A 24532-nucleotide genomic window follows, 5' to 3' on the forward strand; every position below is an offset into this window, starting at 1 on the left:
CAGTGCATGATCCTGATTGGTCGACCCTGTTTCTCATACAGTAATAGAAGTTAGGATCCAAATATTGCTGCAAGTAGAAATGAATGTCTAGAATTTGGATGAAGAGCCACCCCTTAGTGGCGAAGGGAAACCATCAAGTGCACTGAAGACATCCTCGTTTGTTCGTAAAGATATGCTAAATATACGTAAATACAGTACATAAACCAAGCCGAGGTTGAGATATTGTCTGAGACGTTGTCTCACTTCCTGTGCAAATGAACTCAAAGCTTTGTAGTATAAATCAAGTCATGTTGCTAAACCTATGTGTCAAGCAGTTACCACAGTCTGAAATAGAACACGCAAAACCAGTCATGTAATCGTGAGATAAGTTTGTTAGAGGATCATAGAATACTCTACTAACTAAACGCCGCCGTGTTTATTTGGCACCGTGCCAAAGGAAATGATTGAGTTCTCTATTCTTCTGCGTAACAGGCAGTGTGCACTTGACGTAGATGTCTGTGGTTTTAACCAGAAAGAAAGAGTTTTTTTTTTTTTTTTTTTTTTTTTTTTTACAGATGAACTAAAATATAGAAGTGATGAATGTAGTCTAAAAATGTTTTTTATCCATCACACAAAAGTGTGTATAAGATAATAATTGATCTGAATTTGTATATGAATGTGCATTTTTTTATATGAAATTTTTATATAATATATATTTTTTAATTTTATCTGAAATGTAAAGTCGTACAGTTCCATGATTGCATCTTGGAGTAAATATTTCAAATGTACTATGTATGTATCACTGTGCTTCACTTTTTTTCTGTCGAGAAGGTACCTCAGTGTTGGAGTAGTTTTTACCTGAATTAATCATGATTTATATTATAAATACATGTTTATAAAACATTTATTAATACTCAGTAACTCCATCTAAATAATTACTTCTAATTGCTGTATATTAGGGGGACACGGCAGCTTAGTGGTTAGCACGTTCACCTCACACCTCCAGGGTTGGGGGTTCGATTCCCACCTCCACCTTGTGTGTGTGAAGTTTGCATGTTCTCCCCGTGCCTCGGGGGTTTCCTCTGGGTACTCCGGTTTCCTCCCCCGGTCCAAAGACATGCATGGTAGGTTGATTGGCATCTCTGGAAAATTGTCCGTAGTGAGTGTGTGTGAGTGAATGAGAGAGTGTGTGTGCCCTGTGATGGGTTGGCACTCCGTCCAGGGTGTATCCTGCCTCGATGCCCGATGACGCCTGAGATAGGCACAGGCTCCCCGTGACCCGAGAAGTTCAGATAAGCGGTAGTAATGAATGAGTGAGTGAGTGCTGTATATTCTTTGTCTGTTTACAGTTTTACAAAATGTTAATGTTAAAGTTAAATGAGAAAAGATTCATGAAAGCAACGGGAAGATTAAATGCCATGAACCAACAGAGTGTCTGAGTGGACTTTTGCTCTGCTGTAGTCGGGGCTGTAGATGAGGGAATAACTTGAGTGAAGACGGTGTAGCCGCTTCCCACTTTAGAGACAGATACAGGAGCGCTGGCCATCTTTACACCACAAAGTCTGACCTTTTAATCTGACAACAAAAAAAACACAACTTTCACAATCAGACAGAAGGAATAACGTGAGCTGAAACACAGCGGGAGGAAAAACAATTATCTTTAGAGAGGCTTTAGAGTGAAGCGCAGACTCGGGTTATAATAAAAAGCAGCATTTTGGCATAATTCCCTTTTCTGCAGTCCAGGTGGCTCATCATCGTGTGGATAAGATGAGCAATGGCGTCCTCAGTAGAGCGTTAGTTAGTTAGTTAGTTAGTTAGTTAGGTAGTTAACCGAAGTTAGCATTCGATTCTAACTAACACGAAAAATTACAGTATGTTTTTAAAATATATATCATGACATTTTCTCCTCATGTGAAACTAAGACATTCTTTCCGTCAGTTAAAATCAAATATTTTTTCACTCGAGTACTTTTCCCTGGAGCAGCAACTGATAATTTATGATATTTATGAGATTTATTCTGCACTTCCTGTTTCATACACATCTCTACAGTGCTACAGGCCGGAATGATACAAATGATAAAACACATAACAGTATTTTAACAAGAACTTTAAAGAAGGCAAAGAAAGAAAGAAAGAAAGAAAGAAAGAAAGAAAGAAAGAAAGAAAGAAAGAAAGAAAGAAAGAAAGAAAGAAAACATTTTTTAAAACTTGTTAAAGAAAACAGTGATCCTGTTACAAAAAGTATTTAGTTTCATAAACACAAACCTGTCACGGTAGCAGTGCAGTCAGAGTGTGTGTGTGTGTATGTGTGTGTGTGTGTGTGTGTGTGTGTGTGTGTGTGTGTGTGTGTGTGTGTGTGCGTGTGTCCACAAGTCAAGTCATTTCCAGTCTAGAGAAGACAAAAATAAATGAATTTCTAAGAATCTGTTTGTCATGAACACGGGATAAAACAGACCCAAACGCAGGATAACAAAAATAAGCGGGGTTTAATAACAAAAAGACACGAAACATGACATGGACTAGAGACAGGACAACAGGACAAGACAACAGTAGATTCCATAATGCACAAGGCAACGTGGCACAGTTAAATAGACAAAGGTAATGACAATGGGAAACAGGTGTGTGGAGACGAGAGGAGCAGACAAAGGCCGGACAGACACGTGACGAGGAACATAAACAAATGCACGTGGCCAAAGTCCTGACACTGTTGTGCAGGAAGAACAGACTCTATACAGAAAAAATAAAAGCTGGACGTAAACGAGTTACTCATTAATACAGCAACAGAACAGATATTTCCAGTGTAGAAATTACAGCTAGAAAAGAAAGGAAAAGAAGAATGAAGGAATCTGTTTCTCTTTACACTATAACGGATGTAAACAGTTTCTCCCTCACTTCTGAATGTTATGCAGCACTGACACTGGACACTGAAACACTGGACACTGAAACACTGGACACTGAAACACTGGACACTGAAACACTGGACACTGAAACCTTCACCATATCAACAATTACTCACATTTTTTTTGACCTGCTTATGTGACCTGTCTGTTGTAGACAGTGTTGTGTTATTAACTAAGAAATAGCAACTACAGTAGTTACAGTTACTAGTTACTTCATTTAAAAAGTAACTAAATTTGTTGATTACTTACACATTACTAATGCATTGGCCAACTGTTAAAAATTAACTTTTTAGTTACTGTTTTAAAGAATATTCTTTATTGTTCCCATTAATGCTCATTCATGCATTACGGTCTATTCAAACATAGAACTGACTTAAACACAAAGTCATTTTTAAACACTATTTTATTTAAGTCACACCAGAACAAACTGAATGAATGAATGAATGAATGAATGAATAAATAAATAAATAAATAAATAAATAAATAAATAAATAACAAAACAAGCTGAATAGTATATTTTGTTGTGGACAGACCAAATGTCTGCAATATTTTTTAATATTCTTTATCCAAGTAATTGGAAAAAGGTTTCCGTCCCATTTGCTGTGTGCCGCCTGAACATGTTATCATGCTAACGAGCTGCCTGAAGGCTGGTGACTCCACAGTAGAGACAGGCTGCATGTTTTCAACAACATACCATGCAATAGCTTTGTTGTTAGTTTGTTGATCTGTCCCTGGCTATAACAGTCCGGTCAAAATCTAGTCTCTGTAGTTTGGCTGGAGCGGCTTAACTCAATTCCAGTGTGTCCACCGACACCGGGTTAGCTTCTAGCTTCGTCGAGGCATGTAGTTTCTGGAGGTTCTTCGACAGATTGGAGTTGCTGTTTATCGCAGTAGATCGGACCTTCGAACCAGAAAGACACAGCTTTGATTTGACTAAAAGCTGCTGTTAGAGAGAATTAATCAACACCTGAACACCAATCAGAGTCCAGAACTCAGCAGTGTCATGTTAGATATTTATTCTTTTTATTTTGTTTAAGATTAGAGAACAAAAATAAAGTTTATTTCTAAAATAAATCTGCATTCTACGTTTACGGCATTTAGCAGACACCTTTATCCAGAGTGACTTACATTTTACTTCAATTTATACAGCTGAGCAATTGAGGGTTAAGGGCCTTGCTCAGGGGCCCAGCAGTGTCAGCTTGGTGGACCTGGGAGTCGAACTCATGACTATATGATCAGTAGTCCAACACCTTAACCACTAGGCTACCACATCCCCTATGCTGCACAGCTGTTTATGTGAGAAACTCAACTCAAAAGATGACAAATTATGTTAATTAAACATCTTTATTTTTGGAAGTTTTGAGAAAAAAAAAAATCTAGAAGCAATAATTGTGTATAATGTGTGTGATGTGTGTGATGTGTATATAGTGTGTGTGATGTACATTGTGTGTGTGAAGTGTGTGTGTGTGTGTGTGTGTGTGTGTGTGTGTGTGTGTGTGTGTGTGTGTGTGTGTGTGTGTGTTTATATTTATTCCTTCTCTGTGGTCTGGTTACATTTTCTCGCTGTACGCCGGAGGATTTCTCCCGGGTGCTGTAGCCATGGTGACGCCGTGCATCATATTGACCCCCTGTGAAAATAACAATAATCAATAAATCATTAAAAACTTGCTGGATTTGTTCTTAGCTATGATCGCTAATGAGTAAATGATCAATTTCAAAGGCAAATAATAATAATAGTTGTTGTTGATCCTACAGTGTTAGAGATAAATATACACATAAAATAGAACATGATTTCCAGTAGATTAAATAGTTTATGTTGTATATTTTATGATAAACTCTTCTGAACTTTATACACAAACTCTAAACCTCCCTCCAGAACCTTTTGTTTTTGCTGCAAAAGAAAAAATATTTGTTGTCGAGCAGAACCCTAGCTGATAAAATCTGTTACTATGGCAACTGGTGGTAGAAACAGCTACTGACAAATTAAGTGCAGCGACAGGAGACATCCAAGTCTTTATATTGTTTTGTGGGCGTGGCTAAAGGTAGAACGTTCCAGGAAAGCACTGGATTATTTACATCTGATTTGTCTTTTTTTTGTCAAGATTATTTCTCAATTTTGGGCAAAAAGGTTTCAGAATCTTATGGTGGGTTTCAGCTGTGGGTTTCTCTTACCTGCTGAGTGTGATGAGGTGGGAAAGGGTTGTTCACAGGAGCACTAGGAGCAAAACTCTCAGGGTTCTGAACCACGTTGATGATGTTCAGCTGTACCACACACACACACACACACACACACACACACACACACACACACACACACACACACACACACACACATGCACAACATGCACAAAAGTTACACAATAACACTGTATAAATTACACAACATAGTTACCGTAGTTACACTCCAAATGGATCCCTACAGAATCTGATCCTCACTAAATAGAAAGCAGACTTTAGTTAATGTCGCACTCCAACTCCCAGAATTCCTCACAACCTCATGATAGGGCACCAGAACTGTTGATGTTCTTACAAGGTTTCTTGAGGAGAATTTCTTCCTCTCACATCTGGAGATCTGAACCTACACCTGAACTGTCCACATGTGGTGTTGATAAAAACAAAGCTGAACTGAACTGAAGTGATTATCTGTGGAGCTGAAGGTGACCTCTGACCTGATCAGCTGACCTGCTATTCCACTGGAGGCTGTTTCACCTGCTGGATCTGAAGTAGCTTGGAGTTGAGCTCCAGCCAGCAGCAGCATCATGCATTCAGGTATCAAGGGGAATAAAGTGAAAGGTCAGAAAGATGAAATGCTTTTCTTCTTCTTTATACTCACGGTAGGTTCACTGGTGCAGATGGCTTTGCAGGTGAAGGCTGAAAGTGCGATAGAGATGCAGAACTGGAGCAGAGTGAAAACCAGCAGAACTCCAGTTATTCCCTTCCTCATGCTCTGAAATAAACATCACCATCACCATCACGGCAAAAAGTCCTTCCACTTCACATCAATTTATTTTGTATTACAATATTCCTAAAATATATTTCACGATTACCAAAGTTTATATATTTTGTATCCTTACACACCTCATGATCAAATAACAACAAACAAATAAATCAAACCTGTAAGGTGAAGTATCCATAACTCCCAAAAATCAGAGCCATGAACAGGAAGATGATGGTTATTCCTGCAGATACCGTGCTAAAAATATTCAGTATCATTGTGGCCGTCACCTGAGAGAAAAACAGCAATCAATTAATAAATACATTTGCACAGACACATACATGCTTTAGTCTTTTAGAACGTTTCCACTGTCAGCAGTGTTTGTTTGTTTGTTTGTTTGTTTGTTTGTTTGTTCATTCGTTTTGTCAAAACTAGAAAATTAAACTATAAAGAGATTGTAGGAAATTTTTTGTATTTTATTATAATTTATGCAAATATAGATTAATTTATTGTATTTTTTATTATTTAAATATTAATTCATTTGTTTGTTTGTTTGTTTGTTTGTTTGTTTGTTTACCAAAACATTCTGTCTCTGTGGAAATTTTGTGTTGTTCACTTACATTTTATTTAAAATTCTTTACAGTTTACCTTTAAACCCATGTTCGAGTCTTTGTCATTGTTTATTTGTTTTCAGGTTTCGTTTCTCATTCTGTATTGTTTGTGTTCATGTCAGTGTTTGTTACAGTGACATTTAGAAGCAAAACTATATCATCAGATAAAAGAAACAGAAATCATGACGTACCACACAGGAGTTTAACTTGTTGCTCGCTGAAACAGCCAGAGAGCCGGAAATGATGTGCTGCGAGTACGGAAAAAAACATTTTATTGTAACCTGAAATAATACCATTTTATATATTTTTATATTTTTGTCATTAAAACTGAAGAACACTAACAAACACCGGGCCCCAGAAGATGATTCCAGAGTAAATGCTGATGTTCAGAGAGTTGGTCGCCAACACGATACCAAACAAAAACGTCAACAAACCTATCATTATCTGGACAGTCTGAGGTTAACACACACACACACACACACACACACACACACACACACACACACACACACACACACACACACACACACACACACACACACAAACACACACACACACACTTGTACTTAAAATCTTTTTAATGAATACTGTTGTGTGTCTACTGTATATAAACACAAAAAATCTACAGCTACTACCACAAGTACAGGTAAACTACCACTAATACTGTAACTACACAACTACCACTATAACGACACAACTACTACTATAAGTGCAAGTGTTTTGTGATTGTGTTTGTTTGTGTAATTGTGTGTGATTGTATTATTGTGTAATTGTGTAACTCACCCCCAGAGCTTTGGGTTCTCCTTTCAGGAACTTGCTCAGTGGGCTGAGTGTCTGAGTGGAATTTTGTTCTTCTGAGGGAATAACTTGAGTGACGACGGTGTAGCCGCGTCCCACATTAGTGACAGGTAAAGGAGCGCTGGCCATCTTTACACCACAAAGTCTGACCTTTTAATCTGACAACAAAAAAAACTTTCACAAACAGACTGAAGGAAACACAGGAGTTTTAATAACACTTATTGATCCCGAGGTGTTTATTCTCTGCTTGAGCGTGAACACGTGGTCTCGACTCAAGAAACTCGTAACAACTCTTGAAGGTTCGTCTGGTTAGAAACTTCCAGAACCAAATTCATCCAGAAACATCAAGAAAGTTCTAAAGTTTTCAGAGCAGATTATCTTCTCCTTTTCCAGAATTGTGTTTCTTTTTTAGAAAAGACAAAGAGGAAAGTAGGAGTATATTAGCCTTTGTAAGCAACGAGTCTTCAGGTGAAATTACATCCTGACACATACACATTATTATTATTATTATTATTATTATTATTATCACTACTTCTGTTTTTCTTTACAATTTAGCAAAATTTGACTGTTTATTATTGACTTTCACTGAAGTACGTTTTATGTTTAATTTCCTTCCAGCGAGTCATTGCTTTATTTATACTGAATATGAGGAAGTAAAATTTCACCCGCGGAAAAACCGCTAACTGAACACATTACACACTGATCCTGTTACTTGTCTGTTAAAAACACAGAAATACTTTACTTCAGTTTGTTAATTCAATAAAGAGAAAAAGTCGTATTTTACCTTCTGTCCTTTTAGCAGTGCTCTCTCTCTCTCTCTCTCTCTCTCTCTCTCTCTCTCTCTCTCTCTCTCTCTCTCTCTCTCTCTGCGTCTCTCTCTCTCTCTCTCTCTCTCTCTGCGTCTCTCTCTGTGTCTCTTTTTTCTTCTTCTTCTTCTGTACACTTCTGTTTCTTCACCACACCTTTTTCTTTTGTTCTGAAAGAATGATTACGGTCTCAGTGACGCAGATATTCTGCCACTGTTCAAGCACAGACATGAGACTGAAACTAAAAACTAAAACTGGATACAGGAAATGGAGCTCCAGAGAGAGAAGCCCTGAAACCTGCTATTGATTTTCTTACAGCTCTCAGCACATTCGAAAGAACGAATACAGTCAGCGCTGCCTAGATACATGACCTGGAGATCCAGCAACAAGATACCCAACAACAATAAAAAATAGGTGCAAGCAGCCGTTCGTGGGGCCAAGCACCAAGGGTGCAGCATTAGTTTCCTGAGCAGGTGATAATTAGATGATCGTATCTTCATCACTGAACATACATGTGATCTCTGGGTTGTTTGCAGTGGAACGTCACAACATGATATGGCGCTTTGTTAATAGCTTCACCATCACGGTACTAAGCAGCACAACACATTTTAACGCTTCACTACGGTGGCAAATGTGCACAGTGTGAAACGACGAGCTGTTAGAACATTATGGCTCGATGTTTAGCAACAGACACGCTATCAGAAACGAAGTAAAAATTGTTTTAAATGGTGACAGAAAACCAGTCAATTGTAACAGAGAGGAGAATTTTATTTTCACAGTCGTGCTCAGAAACGTCTGTTCAGGACAAACTGGATGGGAGTCAGCAATAAAATGCATGAATATGTGAGCCATATGATGGTTATCTGAATCAAATACATGACTTTGTGAGTTAAATACATTCATTATTCTATGAGTCAAATGCATTTTTTTCTGTATTTCATTCAGTTTTTTTCCCTTTCTTTCTTTCTTTCTTTCTTTCTTTCTTTCTTTCTTTCTTTCTTTCTTTCTTTCTTTCTTTCTTTCTTTCTTTCTTTCTTTCTTTCTTTCTTTCTTTCTTTCTTTCTTTCTTTCTTTGTCTGGATGTTAAACATTCATTCACACCTTTCATGTGTTATATACTCTGCTTGTCTTTAAATCTTTGTTTCACTCACACTGTGTGTGTTGTAGCATGCCTGTGAGTGCGGGCGTGTGTGTGTGTGTTGTAGCATGCCCGTGAGTACGGGCGTGTGTGTGTGTGTGTGTTGTAGCATGCCTGTGAGTACGGGCGTGTGTGTGTGTGTTGTAGCATGCCCGTGAGTACGGGCGTGTGTGTGTGTGTTGTAGCATGCCTATGAGTACGGGCGTGTGTGTGTGTGTGTTGTAGCATGCCTGTGAGTACGGGCGTGTGTGTGTGTGTGTTGTAGCATGCCTGTGAGTACGGGCGTGTGTGTGTTTGAGCGTGTGTCTGCAAAACTGGAAAAGTTACAGTGGACTCTGAGTTTTTTTGTTGTCATTGGGGAAATGATAAATGTTGAGGTCTTTCATTTAATAGTGAATGAATCTTTCACTGGTTCACTGGTTATTCAGATTTGCTGTCTCATTTTGATTCATGTTAAACCTGTTGGAAATTTTTGATAAAGTGATTGTAATGCTTTAACAGTAAAAAAAGGGGAAAAGGTACAAATTAGTGACATTGTGCTACTGCCTTTCTGTACTGTATTTACTTTACTAATTCTTGTGTTTAATACAGAAAATCTTGTTCTTGAATTTTTAATGTCTGGGTGTGTTCTCTCTTGTTGCTCCATCTCTCTCTCTTGGACAGACCTAGCCTTCTGATTGTCCTGGTCCAATTGAGGAGTAAATGCAAAATTTACACCCTTGGTGTGAGTTACACAAAGTGGCGAGCCAGCCAGGAGAGAGATTGGCCTGCAGCAAAGGTGACTGGTTAGAAGAGCTGAGTCAATTTGAAAAATATATATGTTTGGCAGAAAACTGACAACATGGATATTGTAAAAAGAGAGAATGTAAATGTCTCAAATGCCATAGTAGTCAGCGGCTTGACATTTACTCTGAATTCCATCGTCATGCTATTATAGAGTTTACTTATAGCTCTGGCATGAAAACACTAATGCCCCTGCTCCCAATGACAATGGTCTGTACATCAGACCCAGATACCACTTTCATAGTGCATGCCTTAAACTCTATCTACCCTCAAGTAGCTAGTGATAGTGCCACCAAGGGGTATTTGAAAGAATTGCAAACCATTGCTAGAGCAGGTAGAAAGTCAATTGAAGAAGTGCTCGAGGGGAGTTAAAGAAAATAAAGGTTGGCCGTCCTGTTGCGGAGCCCTTATCTGCTTCAGGTAAAAGAGCTGAGCAAACAAATGTAGCCGACTGCGTGAAAGCAGCACAACCAGCTCATGGATGTGAACAGTTGTCCCCAGCCAAATCACAGAGAGTTACAACAGAACAAGACGCTTTTCCTTCATCAGAAACATTACCATTTGATGGAATTGAATCTGAGAAATCACAAAACCTGTCCAAGGAAAGACCTAGCAGTAGAATGAACTATCCTGCAGCTAAGGTGTTACCCCATCCAGTACTTACAATGAACATGATTGATCCTCCCAGGATGCAAAAAGTTGTAGTTGAACACATTGTCAGATCAAATGACACTGCTGCATTACAAACTGCCTCTTTTAATCTCAGGCCCTTCTCTGGGAAAGTTCCTTTGAACCATACTTTGACACGTGGCGGGCGAGTGTTCAATTTCTTCTGGATGACCCTTCCATTTCTGACCTGTCTCGCACAAGGAGGATACTGGATAGTCTGCTTCCTCCTGCAGCTGATGTCATTAAACATGTGAGTCTTCACCATCAGTGTACTTGGAACTGTTAGAGTCTGTCTACGGATCAGTGGAAGATGGTGACGAGATGTTCATGAGCAAAATTCATGACTATGCTACAGAACCCAGGAGAAAAGCCCTCCATTTATTTGCACCGTTTGCAGGGGAAGTCGTGGCCTAATGGTTAGAGAGTTTGACTCCTAAACCTAAGGTTGTGGGTTTGAGTCTTGGGCATGGCAATACCACAACTGAGGTGCCCTTGACCAAGGCAACTAATCTCCCCCCCTGCACTTTGGATGGGTTAAATGCAGAGAATGAATTCTGAGTATGGGTCACCGTACTTAGCCATATGTCACGTCACTTCACTTCACTTGAGCACAACTGTAAGAAGAGGTGGCATTGCTGAAAGTGAGCAAAACCGTTGTCTGATACAGCAGTTCTGCCACGGATGCTGGGACAACGGGATAATTCCCAGCTTACAACTAGAAAAGAAAAAGACCAACCCACCTTCCTTTGCAGAGCTGGTAGTGTCCATTCACACGGAAGAAGATCAGCAAGCCTCAAAAGAGGACAGAATGAGGAATCATTTTGGAATGAACAAACAAAGTAACACCCCGAACTGAGAAAAGCTTCCCATCAAATGTCAACATATTCCCATGATTTAGTGGGCGGAGCTGAAGAGGTGGATACCATGAGGGCTCAGATATCTGAAATTCATGCTCATGAATGAAATTCGCCTAGAGGAGGCGTCCATATGTTCCGTAGCTGATTGTGTTTTTGCAACATCCGACATTTTCAAACTTGAACACTTTAAACTGCTGGCTGCCTTTTGCTCCAATCCACAGTGAGGAAGAAGGGTGCACAGTTTTGCCAACAATATTTGTTATTCAATACTTTACTGTTCCAGTTGTTTTCTGGTGGTGCGTATAGGTACTGCACTTTTGATTCAGTCTTTAATTCAACACTGGTTGTGGGCACCGTCGGCATCCAGAGAAGAAAGGTGATGAATTAAACAATCCCTATGCAGCCATCCGTGCATCAATCAACAATAATCCACAAGATATGACTTTGATGAAACGTCCTTTAGGTCTTAGGGCAGGTTTTTTATTGTTGTTGTGACCATTTGTCAAATCAAATGAAATGAAAAAAATTAATCAAACTTAATTCCAAAATAATTCAAATAATCACCAAGATACACCAAGGATTGTGGTTTACGCAGTTAAAGGATTGAGTCCAAGCCAGGTGATGCATTTGGTGAGCTTTATTAAAGGGTTTGCAGGCAAACAAGAAAATTTTGATTCTTCTGCTCCTTGTGCCCAACTGGTTTGACAAAACTGGTAAAAAACCACAGGCCCAACCAGGTGCATTCTGGGCTGCCACAACTGAAGACCTATTCCCTAGGTGCACATAGCATAACCCAATAGAAAAGAAATATTAAGTGCTAAATCAATCAAATTAGCAGATTACTAAGAAAAGGCATTCTATAGATTTTTTTTCCAGAAGGAACTGACTGAACACAAACAGCTATAACAACAGAATATAATATAAAACAAAAAATAAAAATATTATATTTTTGCTGGTTTGTATAGAGTCATGATGGAAATAGGAAAGTACAAAATAAACAGATAGTCAGTGTGTTATTCAGAGCCCTAGTGGGATTAATGAACACTTTAATGGTACTTCCTTATTTTCTAAGGGTGCTTTCACACCTATAGTTCGGTTCATTTGGTCCGAACCAAAAGCAAATAAATGATACATTGTATATTTTCAGCAGTTTTGGTTCCTTTTCACACCACACTGATCGTTCTGTTCCGCACCAGTTGAAACGAACCAAAATGCAGTCATGTGATAACATCCACATCACTCATTGGCCACATGTATTTCCTAAACTGCTTCTCGATTGGTCAGAATAAACGTGCGGGAAATTTCAACGAAACTCCGGAAGTAAACAAAAAGAGGAAAATACAGCATACAGTTGACACCATGGAGAGACGACCGCGCGCTGCAATTATGTTCGTGGTTGTAATCTACTACATCGCTTGTATACAGCATTCTATGCAAAGTCTTAATTTTCAGAATGAAGCGTGGATGCGGCTTTAAAATATAATTTTAATGCACTGCAAACGGCGAAAACGCATCGCAAGACACTTCAGGAGGCGGCGAGCATTACTTTTGCAAAACTGTGACATGCTTATCTTCCGAAAATATTGAGAACGACCCACTACGGCAGCTGGTTTAGTCCAAAATGCGCAATACTTTTTGCAGTTAGATCTATTCGGTCTCGGACCGTGTTCTCACCACAAACGAACCATACCAGAGTTCGTTTGAAGGCGTACCGAGACCACCTCTTCAAGGAGGTCTCGGTACGCTTGTTTAGTCCGCTTTTGGTGCGCACCAGAGTTTGATTGCTGCGTTCTCACCTGCCCAAACGAACCGCACCAAACGAGCAATCGAACTCTGGTACGATTCAACCAAACTAAACAAGGCAGGTGTGAAAGCACCCTAAAAGTAATTTCTGTCTTCTAATTGGTCCTTTATCTTGCTGTATTTTGGAGGACTTCCTGCAGGTGTCTGGTTCAGCAAAACTGTCAGACACCAACACAGACACAGACACTTAAACTGACACAGACACTAAAACTGACACAGACACAAACACAGACACCAACACTGACACCAACACCAAAACTGACACAGACACCAAAACTGTCAGACACCAACACAGACACAGACACTTAAACTGACACAGACACTAAAACTGACACAGACACAAACACAGACACCAACACTGACACCAACACCGACACCAACACCGACACCAACACCAAAACTGACACAGACACCAAAACTGTCAGACACAGACACAGACACTTAAACTGACACAGACACTAAAACTGACACAGACACAAACACAGACACCAACACTGACACCAACACCAAAACTGACACAGACACCAAAACTGACACAGACACTAAAACTGACACAAACACTAAAACTGACACAGAGACAGACACCAACACTGACACAGACACCAACACTGACATCGACACCAAAACTGACACAGACACTAAAACTGACATAGACACCAAAACTGACACCAACACTGACACAGACACTAAAACTGACAGACACAGACACAGACATCAACACTGACACAGACACTAAAACTGACACAGACACCAACACAGACACCAACATTGACACCGACACCAAAACTGACACAGACACCAACACAGACATTAAAACTGACACAGACACTAAAACTGACACAGACACTAAAACAGACACGGACACCAACTGACACAGACACTAAAACTGACACAGACACCAACATTGACACAGACACCAACACTGACATCGACACCAAAACTGACACAGACACTAAAACTGACATAGACACCAAAACTGACACCAACACTGGCAGAGACACTAAAACTGACAGACACCAACACAGACACAGACATCAACACTGACACAGGCACTAAACCTGACACAGACACCAACACAGACACTAAAACTGACACAGACACAGACACTAAAACAGACACGGACACCAACTGACACAGACACTAAAACTGACAGACACCAACACTGACACAGGCACTAAAACTGACACAGACACCAACACAGACAATAAAACTGACACAGACACAGACACTAAAACAGACACGGACACCAACTGACACAGACACTAAAACTGACACAGACACCAACACTGACACCAAAACTAACACCAAATCAACACAAAGGGACAGTAAACACTGTGAAACACTGACATCTTCAGTCTAGTCACAATGATCTGATGCTTCCTGTGGAAAGAAAAAGTATCTAGAGCTGCGTCCCAAACGACATAAGTAGGAGTCATGTGTTCACACTGAAAACTCTTCACCTGGATAAACAGGTGTGAATGTTGGACACTTCCTGCACTCAACACTCACAGCACTTATTACATGGTGGAAGAGGGGCGGGGCTACCAGTTCGCAATGGACTGGGAAATGGCTTCTACTTCCTGTTAGTTAAAAAAACTAGAGCTCCGTTTGAGACTGTGTTTCTTACCGGGTGAGCTGAGCTGGAATTCTCCACAGGAACATATGCTTAAGGATTTGGAACCACGTTGATGATGTTCATCTACATGACAGACGACACACACAGAGTCATATTACTCTTCAATTTAACTTGCAGGGTCAGTGTGGTGTTTTGTCGAGCTTTTATTGCTCTAATGATTCAATACTATAACTACCATTACAGCTCCAACCACCAACACTAAAACTACCACCACCATTTACAGCGTTTGGCCGACGCCCTGATCTACTTTAATTTATGTCATTTATACAACTGCACAGATGAGGGTTAAGGGCCTTGTTCAGGGTCCCAGCAGGATGACCTTGGATTCAAGCTCACTACCATCTGAGCAGTAGTTCAACACCTTAAACACTCAACTACCACCACCACTAGTACTACTATAACTACCACCACTAGCACTATAACTACCACTACAACTAAATAACAATAATAACAGTGACAGAGCAAGTGTTGTGTGTATTTGTGTAATTGTGTAACTCACCCCCAGAGCTTTGGGTTCTCCTTTCAGGAACTTGCTCAGTGGGCCGAGTGTCTGAGTGGAATTTTGCTCTGCTGTAGTCGGGGCTGTAGATGAGGGAATAACTTGAGTGAAGACGGTGTAGCCACTTCCCACTTTAGAGACAGATACAGGAGCGCTGGCCATCTTTACACCACAAAGTCTGACCTTTTAATCTGACAACAAAAAAACACAACTTTCACAATCAGACAGAAAGAAATAACGTGAGCTGAAACACAGCAGGAGGAAAAACAATGATCTTTAGAGAGGCTTTATAGTGAAGCGCAGACTCGTATTATATTAAAAATCAGAAGTTAGTATTCGGTTGAAGCTAACACAAAAATTACAGTATGTTTTTAATATATATAATGACTGAAAACATAACATTTTCTCCTCATGTGAAAGACATTATTTCTGTCAGATAACATCTAATATTTTTGCACTTGAGTACGTTTCACTGGAGCAGCAACTGATAATTTATGATATTTATTATCTTTATGAAATTTCCAGTCAAAAGAAGACAGAAATAAATAAATTTCTAGAAGAACAGACTCTATACAGAAAAAATAAAAGCTGGAAGTAAACGAGTTACTCATTAATACAGCGACAGAACAGATATTTCCAGAGAAGAAATTACAGCTCATGTGACCTGTCTGTTGTAGACAGTGTTGTGTTATTAACTAAGAAATAGTAACTAGTTACAGTTACTAGTTACTTCATTCAAAAAGTAACTCAATTACTTTGTTGATTACTTACGCATTACTAACGCATTACTGTTAAAAGAAACTTTTTAGTTACTTTTTTTAAAGAACGTTCTTTAATGTTCCCATTAATGCCCTTTTATGTGTTACTGTCTATACAAACACAAAACTGACTTAAACACAGATCAACAAACTAACAACCAATAACGATATAGTCTAGCCACTCAAATGTTGTCTTCAGCTCACTTTCCATTTTTGAATATTCTTTTACCAAGTAATTGGAAAAAGGTTTTCGTCCCATTTGCTGTGTGCCGCCTGAAAATGTCATCATGCTAACGAGCTGCCTGAAGGCCGGTGACTCCACAGTAGAGACAGGCTGCATGTTTTCAACAACGTACCATGCAATAGCTTTGTTGTTAGTTTGTTGATCTGTCCCTGGCTATAACAGTCCGGTCAAAATCTAGTCTCTGTAGTTTGGCTGGAGCGGCTTAACTCAATTCCAGTGTGTCCACCGACACCGGGTTAGCTTCTAGCTTCGTCGAGGCATGTAGTTTCTGGAGGTTCTTCGACAGATTGGAGTTGCTGTTTATCGCAGTAGATCGGACCTTCGAACCAGAAAGACACAGCTTAGATTTGACTAAAAGGTTTTTGTCTTTATGCTTAACTAAAGTGAAATAATGAGCATATTTCCACTTTGAGAAACTCGTCTTGCTGCCGAACATACATGAATAAACGGAAACACGCCCACTGTGCGTCTTCTTCGTGTTTCCAGTGGTTGGCATCCACCGATCCTAAATGCGTCGCTGCTGTAAACAGGTTAAACTGTAGGCTACACTTCAGCTAAAATTAATTAATTAAAAAAGTAACAGACAACCGCACCATATGGTAACGGTAACGGAGTTACTTTATTTAAAAAGTAGTAACTAGTACTAGTAACACGTTATTGACCAACACTGGTTGTAGACAATTCAGAAACCAGCTGTTGCTATGGAAACGATAAGGTATCAGAGTGAGTACATTAATATAAACCTGATCTACAGTCAGAGCTGCTGTTAGAGAGAATTAATCAACACCTGAACACCAATCAGAGTCCAGAACGCAGCAGCTTCATGTTAGATATTTATTCTTTTTATTTTGTTTAAGATTAGAGAACAAAAATAAAGTTTATTTCTAAACTAAATCTGCATTCTACGTTTACGGCATTTAGCAGACACCTTTATCCAGAGTGACTTACATTTTACTTCAATTTATACAGCTGAGCAATTGAGGGTTAAGGGCCTTGCTCAGGGGCCCAGCAGTGTCAGCTTGGTGGACCTGGGAGTCGAACTCATGACTATACGATCAGTAGTCCAACACCTTAACCACTAGGCTACCACATCCCCTATGCTGCACAGCTGTTTATGTGAGAAACTCAACTCAAAAGATGACAAATTATGTTAATTAAACATCTTTATTTTTGGAGGTTTTGAGAAAAAAAAAAAGATCTAGAAGCAATAATTGTGTATAATGTGTGTGATGTGTGTGATGTGTATATAGTGTGTGTGATGTACATTGTGTGTGTGTGTGTGTGTGTGTGTGTGTGTGTGTGTGTGTGTGTGTGTGTGTGTGTGTTTATTTTTATTCCTTCTCTGTGGTCTGGTTACATTTTCTCGCTGTACGCCGGAGGATTTCTCCCGGGTGCTGTAGCCATGGTGACGCCGTGCATCATATTGACCCCCTGTGAAAACAACAATAATCAATAAATCATTAAAAACTTGCTGGATTTGTTCTTAGTTTCGATCGCTAATGAATAAATGATTAATTTCAAAGGCAAATAATAATAATAGTTGTTGTTGATCCTACAGTGTTAGAGATAAATATAAATATAAAATATAACATGATTTCCAGTAGATTAAATAGTTTATGTTGTATATTTTATGATAAACTCTTTTGAACTTTATACACAAACTCTAAACCTCCCTCCAGAACTTTTTGTTTTTGCCACAAAAAAAAAAAAATTTGTTGTCAAGCGGAATGCTAGCTAATAAAATCTGTTACTATGGCAACCGGTAGTAGAAACAGCTACTGACAAATTAAGTGCAGCGACAGGAGACATCCAAGTCTTTATATTGTTTTGTGGGCGTGGCTAAAGGTAGAATGTTCCGGGAAAGCACTGGATTATTTACATCTGATTTGTCATTTTTTTGTCAAGATTATTTCTCAATTTGGGGCAAAAAGGTATCAGAATCTTATGGTGGGTTTCAGCTGTGGGTTTCTCTTACCTGCTGAGTGTGATGAGGTGGGAAAGGGTTGTTCACAGGAGCACCAGGAGCAAAACTCTCAGGGTTCTGGACCATGTTGATGATGTTCAGCTGTACCACACACACACACACACACACACACACACACACACACACACACACACACACACTTTAAAGTTACACAATAACATTGTATATACTTCAAATGTCACCCTCCAACTCCCAGAATTCCTCACAACCTCACAACAGGGCACCAGAACTTTTGATGTTCTTACAAGGTTTCTTGGGGAGAATTTCTTCCTCTCACATCTGGAGATCTGAACCTACACCTGAACTGTCCACATGTCGTGTTGATAGAAACAAAGCTGAACTGAACTGAAGTGATTATCTGTGGAGCTGAAGGTGACCTCTGACCTGATCAGCTGACCTGCTATTCCACTGGAGGCTGTTTCACCTGCTGGATCTGAAGTAGCTTGGAGTTGAGCTCCAGCTAGCAGCAGCATCATGCATTCAGGTATCAAGGAGAATAAAGTGAAAGGTCAGAAAGATGAAATGCTTTTCTTCTTCTTTATACTCACGCTCGGTTCACTGGTGCAGATGGCTTTGCAGGTGAAGGCTGAAAGTGCGATAGAGATGCAGAACTGGAGCAGAGTGAAAACCAGCAGAACTCCAAGTATTCTCCTCCTCATGCCCTGAAATAAACATCACCGTCACCATCACGGCAAAAAGTCCTTTCACTTCACATCACTTCTTCTATTCTTTCTTTCTTTGTAACTCTTTTTTCACGATTACCAAAGTTTTTTTTTAATCCTTACACAGCTCATGATCAAATAACAAACAAATGAATCAAACCTCTGAGACGTGTTCTTCGCATTTTGTGTAATGGAGAGTGGAGTCATAGTGGCAGATAGTCAGATGCCCCAAAATCATATCAATCATCAGGATCACGATGGTGACTACTGCAGATAGCGTGCTAAAAATATTCAGTGTCAGTGTGGCCTTCACCTGGAGAGAAACATCAATCAATCAATCAATCAATAAATACATAAATAAATAAATTTGCACAGCCTCATACAGGCTTTATTCTGTTAGAAGGTTTCCACTGACAGCAGTGTTTGTTTGTTTGTTTGTTTGTTTGTTTGTTTGTTTGTTTTGTCAAGGCTAGAAAATTAAACTATAAAGAGATTGTTGGAAAATTGTATTATTTTATTATAGTGTAGGCAACTATAGACTAATTTTTTAGACTAATAGACATTTTTTTAATTACTTAAATGTTTATTGATTTTTTTTGTTTGTTTACTGAAACATTCTGTCTCTGTGGAAATTTTGTGTTGTTCACTTACATTTTATTTAAAATTCTTTACTGTTACCTTTAAACCCATGTTCGAGTCTTTTTTTGTTTTCTGGTTTCGTTTCTCATTCTGTATTGTTTGTGTTCACGTCAGTCAGTGTTGTATAAAGTACTAGAAAGCAATACTTTCAATAAAAGTAATAAATAGCAATACTAAGCAATAAAAGTATCATTCTAGAAAAAGACATTGGTAGAAGTGAAAGTCACCTTTTAGAATATATCTCAAGTAAAAGTCTTAAAGTATCTGATATTTACTGTACTTAAATATGAAAAGTCATTTTCTGATATTTCATGTACTTAAGTATTTAAAGTATTTAAAGTTGTGCTTCCTCCTCCTTTGCAGGGGGGTGGCCAAGGCAACTTTAGGGGGTCCACAGACTATGACACAGTCCACAGACTATGACACAAATGACCCTAACAAGGAGCATGGATGAATCGCATAATTGCTCATTAGAGGTAGAATATATCTCCCATAATCTATTTTATAATTTATATTATATTATGTTATAATTTTATCTTGTGTATGTCACACATACATCAACACCTAATTACATTTTTATGTAAAGCCTAAACTGATGAAACCATCTATAACAAGCTAAACTTAAATTCTGAACTGGACATGTGACTAACTGCCTGGTGGGTTCTCAAACCTGTTAGTGGTTCTTGTGAAGTCTGACTACTAGCATCAGGCAGGAAGCTGCTCTGGGGTACTGTGGTGATGCAGGGGCTGGGAGCGGGGCTGGGGTCTGTTTGCACCTGATCTGTATGTGTTTGCTTCTTTAAAAAGAAGTCTGATATCATTCTGCCTTTCTTTTCATTTTTTCATTGACCCTGTGTAAAAATATGACACTTGGGTATAACGAAGATGCTTAGTGGAAATATAGCGGAGTAAAGGTATACATTTTATCTAGGAAATGTAGTGGAGTAAAAGTGAAAGTTGACATAAACAGATCCGTGAAATTTCTACTTAAGTACAGCAACGAATTTGTACTCCGTTACATTACAACATTGATGTCAGTGTTTGTTACAGTGACATTTAGAAGCAAAACTATATCATCAGATAAAAGAAACAGAAATCATGTCGTACCACACAGGAGTTTAACTCGTTGCTCGCTGAAACAGACAGAGAGCCGGCGGTGATGTGCTGCGAGTACGGGGAAAAAAAACATTTTATTGAAACCTGAAATAATACCATTTTATATATTTGTATATTTATGTCATAAAAACTGAAGAACACTAACCAACGCTGAGCTCAAGAAGACGATTCCGGAGAAAATGGTGATGGAATCATAGTAGGTCGCCAACGAGATAGCAAACAATAACGTCAACAAACCTATCATTATCTCGACAGTCTGAGGTTAAAACACAAACACACACACACACACACACACACACACACACACACACACACACACACACACATTGTACTGTAAATAAAACTGTAAAAATCTTTTAAATAAATACTGTTGTGTGTCTACTGTATATAAACACAAAAAATCTACAACCACAACTACTACCACAAGTACAGGTACCTGTACACCTACCACTACTACTGTAACTACACAACTACTACTATAACGACACAACTACTACTATAAGTGCAAGTGTTTTGTGATTTTGTTTGTGTAATTGTGTGTGATTGTATTATTGTGTAATTGTGTAACTCACCCCCAGAGCTTTGGGTTCTCCTTTCAGGAACTTGCTCAGTGGGCTGAGTGTCTGAGTGGAATTTTGTTCTACTGTAGATGAGGGAAGATCTTGAGTGACGACGGTGTAGCCGCGTCCCACATTAGTGAAAGGTACAGGAGCGCTGGCCATTTTTTATCCCTGGAAATAAGTGCATCCCATCTTTACACCACAAAGTCTGACCTTTTAATCTGACAACAAAAAAACCTTTCACAAACAGACAGAAGAAAACACAGGAGTTTTAATAACACTTATTGATCCCGAGGTGTTTATTCTCTGCTTGAGCGTGAACACGTGGACTCGACTTTCAAGAAACTCGTAACAACTCTCGAAGGTCCGACTGGTCAGAAACTTCCAGAACCAAATTTATCCAGAAACATCAAATACGGACAAAGAGGAAACAGAGGAGTATGCTAATGTTAGCCTTGTGCTGTAGTAAGCAACGAGTCTTCAGGTGAAATTACATCCTGACACATATACATCGTTATTATTATTAGTAGTAATATTACTAATACTTCTGTTTTTTCTTTACGATTTAGCACAACATTTTAGTAGTTTTATTTTATTATATATAAGCTGTAAAGTTTCGCACCATTTTATCATCATGTATAAGTATGTTAAAGCAAATTAAAAAATAATTGTATTTGTATTATAATCTATATTAATCTATACTATAATCTTTTTTATAATCCGTATTAATCTCTATTTGTCACAACCGGAAGCGGAAGGAGACAGACCCGTATGCAGGATAGCTTCAAAGGAAGGGGGTTTAATAAATAATAAAGACAACGACATAAAGACGATAATAAAAGCAATACAAATGAAGACACGTAACATAGACTAGACATGACGAGGGGTAAACGTAACTAATGATTCCGCGCTGCACTCGGCAACACGGCTCACTTAAATATAAAAAGACACGATGACACAATAAGGATCAGGTGTGAAGACAGGGAGGGGCAGACGAAGGCGGGGCAGACACGTGACGAAGAAGGTAAACAAAAACAGCACGTGGCTAAAAGTCCGGGTTGAGTCCTGACACTATTATAATCTCTATTATAATCTGTATTATAATCTGAATCCTGAAGCCTTTTTACTTTTTCTGGTTCTTCTTCAATCTTCTGTTCTTTAGTAAAATCTTCACATCAAATGTTTTTACGCTGAAGTTTAACATAAACACTGTTAGAGAGGAAACTTGTGTTGTTTGTGTAACAGAGTAAAATAAAAACAGTGTGAACACAAATGTCATAAGTTCACAACACAAACTAGTTGTGTACCATTACAACACTGAGAGGTTTGTCTTCATTGTGTAACTTATACAGTTCAATTATTGTCCTCGAATCTTAATTATTGACTTTCACTGAAGTACGTTTTATGTTTAATTTCTCCCTCTTTCTGATCTTATTCATATTTTTATTCAAAATTTTTTCTTGTCATTTTTCCAGCAAGTCATTGCTTTATTTACACTGAATTTAAGGAAGTAAAATTTCACCCGAGGAAAAACCGCTAACTGAACACATTACACACTGATCCTGTTACTTGTCTGTTAAAAACACAGAAAAAAAAAGTCATATTTTACCTTCTGTCCTTTTAGCAGTGCTCTCTCTCTCTCTCTCTCTCTCTCTCTCTCTCTCTCTCTCTCTCTCTCTCTCTCTCTCTCTCTCTCTCTCTCTCTCTCTCTGTCTCTTTCTCTCTGTCTCTCTCTCTCTGTCTCTCTTTCTCTGCATCTCTCCTTTCTTCTTCGTCTGTACAGTTCTGTCTCTTCACCACGCTTTTATCTTCTATCTGTTCTGAAAGGATTTTTAAGGTCTCAGTGATGTAGATATTCTCAGATTTCAGCAAAGTCTAAACTAAAAAACCCCCCAAAATGCTACTACGTGACCAGATGTGTTAAACATGTGAACAGAGTTGGAGCGAAGCCCAGAGTCCTGAAGCTCACTGCACAGTTTTTTATTGCTGACTTCCTATCTAGTTTGTCCTGAGCACGAGTGTGAAAATCAAATTCTCCTCTCTGTTACAATTGACTGTTTTTCTGTCACTGATAGCTAAGCATCGAGCCGTAATGTTCTAACATTAGTAATGTGTGTGATGTAGTGAAGGGTTAAATCATCATAAAACCTCAGAGCAGGTTTCATAACCGTGTCGTTTGAATTCTCCTTCTGCAGGGTTTTATTTTATTTTAGGAGTTTAGGAGCTAGAACAAATTTGATCAGCATGATGTCAAAGATATTCCTGAGAAACCAAAAGGAATTGTGAACTCCTCTGGCTCTAATTCTATTTTTACCTCAAAAGATATTGAACAGGGGGACACGGTGGCTTAGGTTTTAGCACGTTCGCCTCACACCTCCAGGGTTGGGGGTTCGATTCCCACCTCTGCCTTGTGTGTGTGGAGTTTGCATGTTCTCCCCGTGCCTCGGGGGTTTCCTCCGGGTACTCCGGTTTCCTCCCCCGGTCCAAAGACATGCATGGTAGGTTGATTGTCATCTCTGGAAAAATTGTCCGTAGTGTGTGAGTGTGTGTGTGAATGAGAGTGTGTGTGTGCCCTGTGATGGGTTGGCACTCCGTCCAGGGTGTATCCTGCCTCGATGCCCGATGACGCCTGAGATAGGCACAGGCTCCCCGTGACCCGAGAAGTTCGGATAAGAGGTAGAAAATGATTGAGTGAGAGAAGATAATGAACAACAGCAAAATCACTCAAATTTTACTTAAATTAAGAATTTATTACAGAAAAATTCTTAAAAACCAAAAATCTTCTAAACGTATTTACTCGTGTGATATGAGAAGAGAATGATGCTCTGTTCTTGTTTGAAGCATGTCAGAGAGCGTGATGGTGAAATAGTTTACTGTGAAAAGAAAAGAAGGAAAACAGAAGTGAAGGTTTGGTCTGAGCTGTTCGTCCCAACAGTCCAGGAAACAAGGCATGAGTCAAAGAAGGGAGAGAGAGAGAGAGAGAGAGAGAGAGAGAGAGAGAGAGAGAGAGAGAGAGAGAGATGTGGATGAGTTTAGCTGAATGTGCGGAATGCTGTTTTTTTCCCCATAAAACTATAATTCATTAATATCTCTTGCATAAAAAATGAAGTTGTATTAATGATAAACGCCTGTAACAAGTTTGGACTTAAATTTGCC

The 24532-nt window shown here is 39.0% G+C and overlaps 2 protein-coding genes across 5 annotated transcripts in view; both read right to left on the minus strand.

The window, feature by feature from the left end:
- Window positions 1–1405: 1405 nt before the first annotated feature.
- LOC113638713 (membrane-spanning 4-domains subfamily A member 4D-like) lies at window positions 1406–8069 on the minus strand. 4 transcript variants are annotated; one of them, XM_047813274.1, is made up of 9 exons: window positions 8007–8067; window positions 7208–7396; window positions 6767–6877; window positions 6616–6672; window positions 5993–6103; window positions 5712–5825; window positions 5051–5140; window positions 4433–4506; window positions 1406–1554 (listed from the first exon to the last, which is right to left on the minus strand). In XM_047813274.1, the coding sequence occupies exons 2-9, from the start codon at window positions 7349–7351 to the stop codon at window positions 1497–1499; spliced, it is 759 nt and encodes a 252-aa protein (XP_047669230.1). In that variant the 5' UTR covers window positions 7352–7396; window positions 8007–8067; the 3' UTR covers window positions 1406–1496. The 4 variants fall into 4 exon arrangements, with proteins under 4 accessions (XP_047669230.1, XP_047669228.1, XP_047669229.1 ...); XM_047813272.1 differs by having other exon boundaries at window positions 1407–1554; window positions 7208–7625; window positions 8007–8069; XM_047813273.1 differs by having other exon boundaries at window positions 1407–1554; window positions 7208–7380; window positions 8007–8068.
- Window positions 8070–14905: 6836 nt separating this feature from the next.
- The window catches only part of LOC113638718, an 84009-nt gene continuing 74382 nt past the window's right edge, over window positions 14906–24532 (minus strand). Inside the window, exons 15-17 of the mRNA XM_027140157.2 lie at window positions 17773–17846; window positions 15414–15604; window positions 14906–14977 (exon numbers count right to left, since the gene is read on the minus strand). Coding sequence (XP_026995958.2) covers window positions 15547–15604; window positions 17773–17846 — 132 coding nt within the window. The 3' untranslated portion in view covers window positions 14906–14977; window positions 15414–15546. The remainder of the gene's footprint in view (window positions 14978–15413; window positions 15605–17772; window positions 17847–24532) is intronic.

The sequence above is a fragment of the Tachysurus fulvidraco genome, chromosome 5 (genome assembly GCF_022655615.1).
Source record: "Tachysurus fulvidraco isolate hzauxx_2018 chromosome 5, HZAU_PFXX_2.0, whole genome shotgun sequence".
NCBI lineage: Eukaryota > Metazoa > Chordata > Actinopteri > Siluriformes > Bagridae > Tachysurus > Tachysurus fulvidraco.

Bases quoted from the DNA above. Each gene is read 5' to 3' on its own strand.
- LOC113638713 (XM_047813274.1), bottom strand. From the start codon at position 7,351: ATGGCCAGCGCTCCTTTACCTGTCACTAATGTGGGACGCGGCTACACC. The intron at 6,104-6,615 runs GTACGTCATGAT...TTTTTCTCTCAG, and splicing joins ACAAGTTAAACTCCTGTGTG to GTGACGGCCACAATGATACT. The intron at 4,507-5,050 runs GTAAGAGAAACC...TTATTTTCACAG, and splicing joins CACCTCATCACACTCAGCAG to GGGGTCAATATGATGCACGG.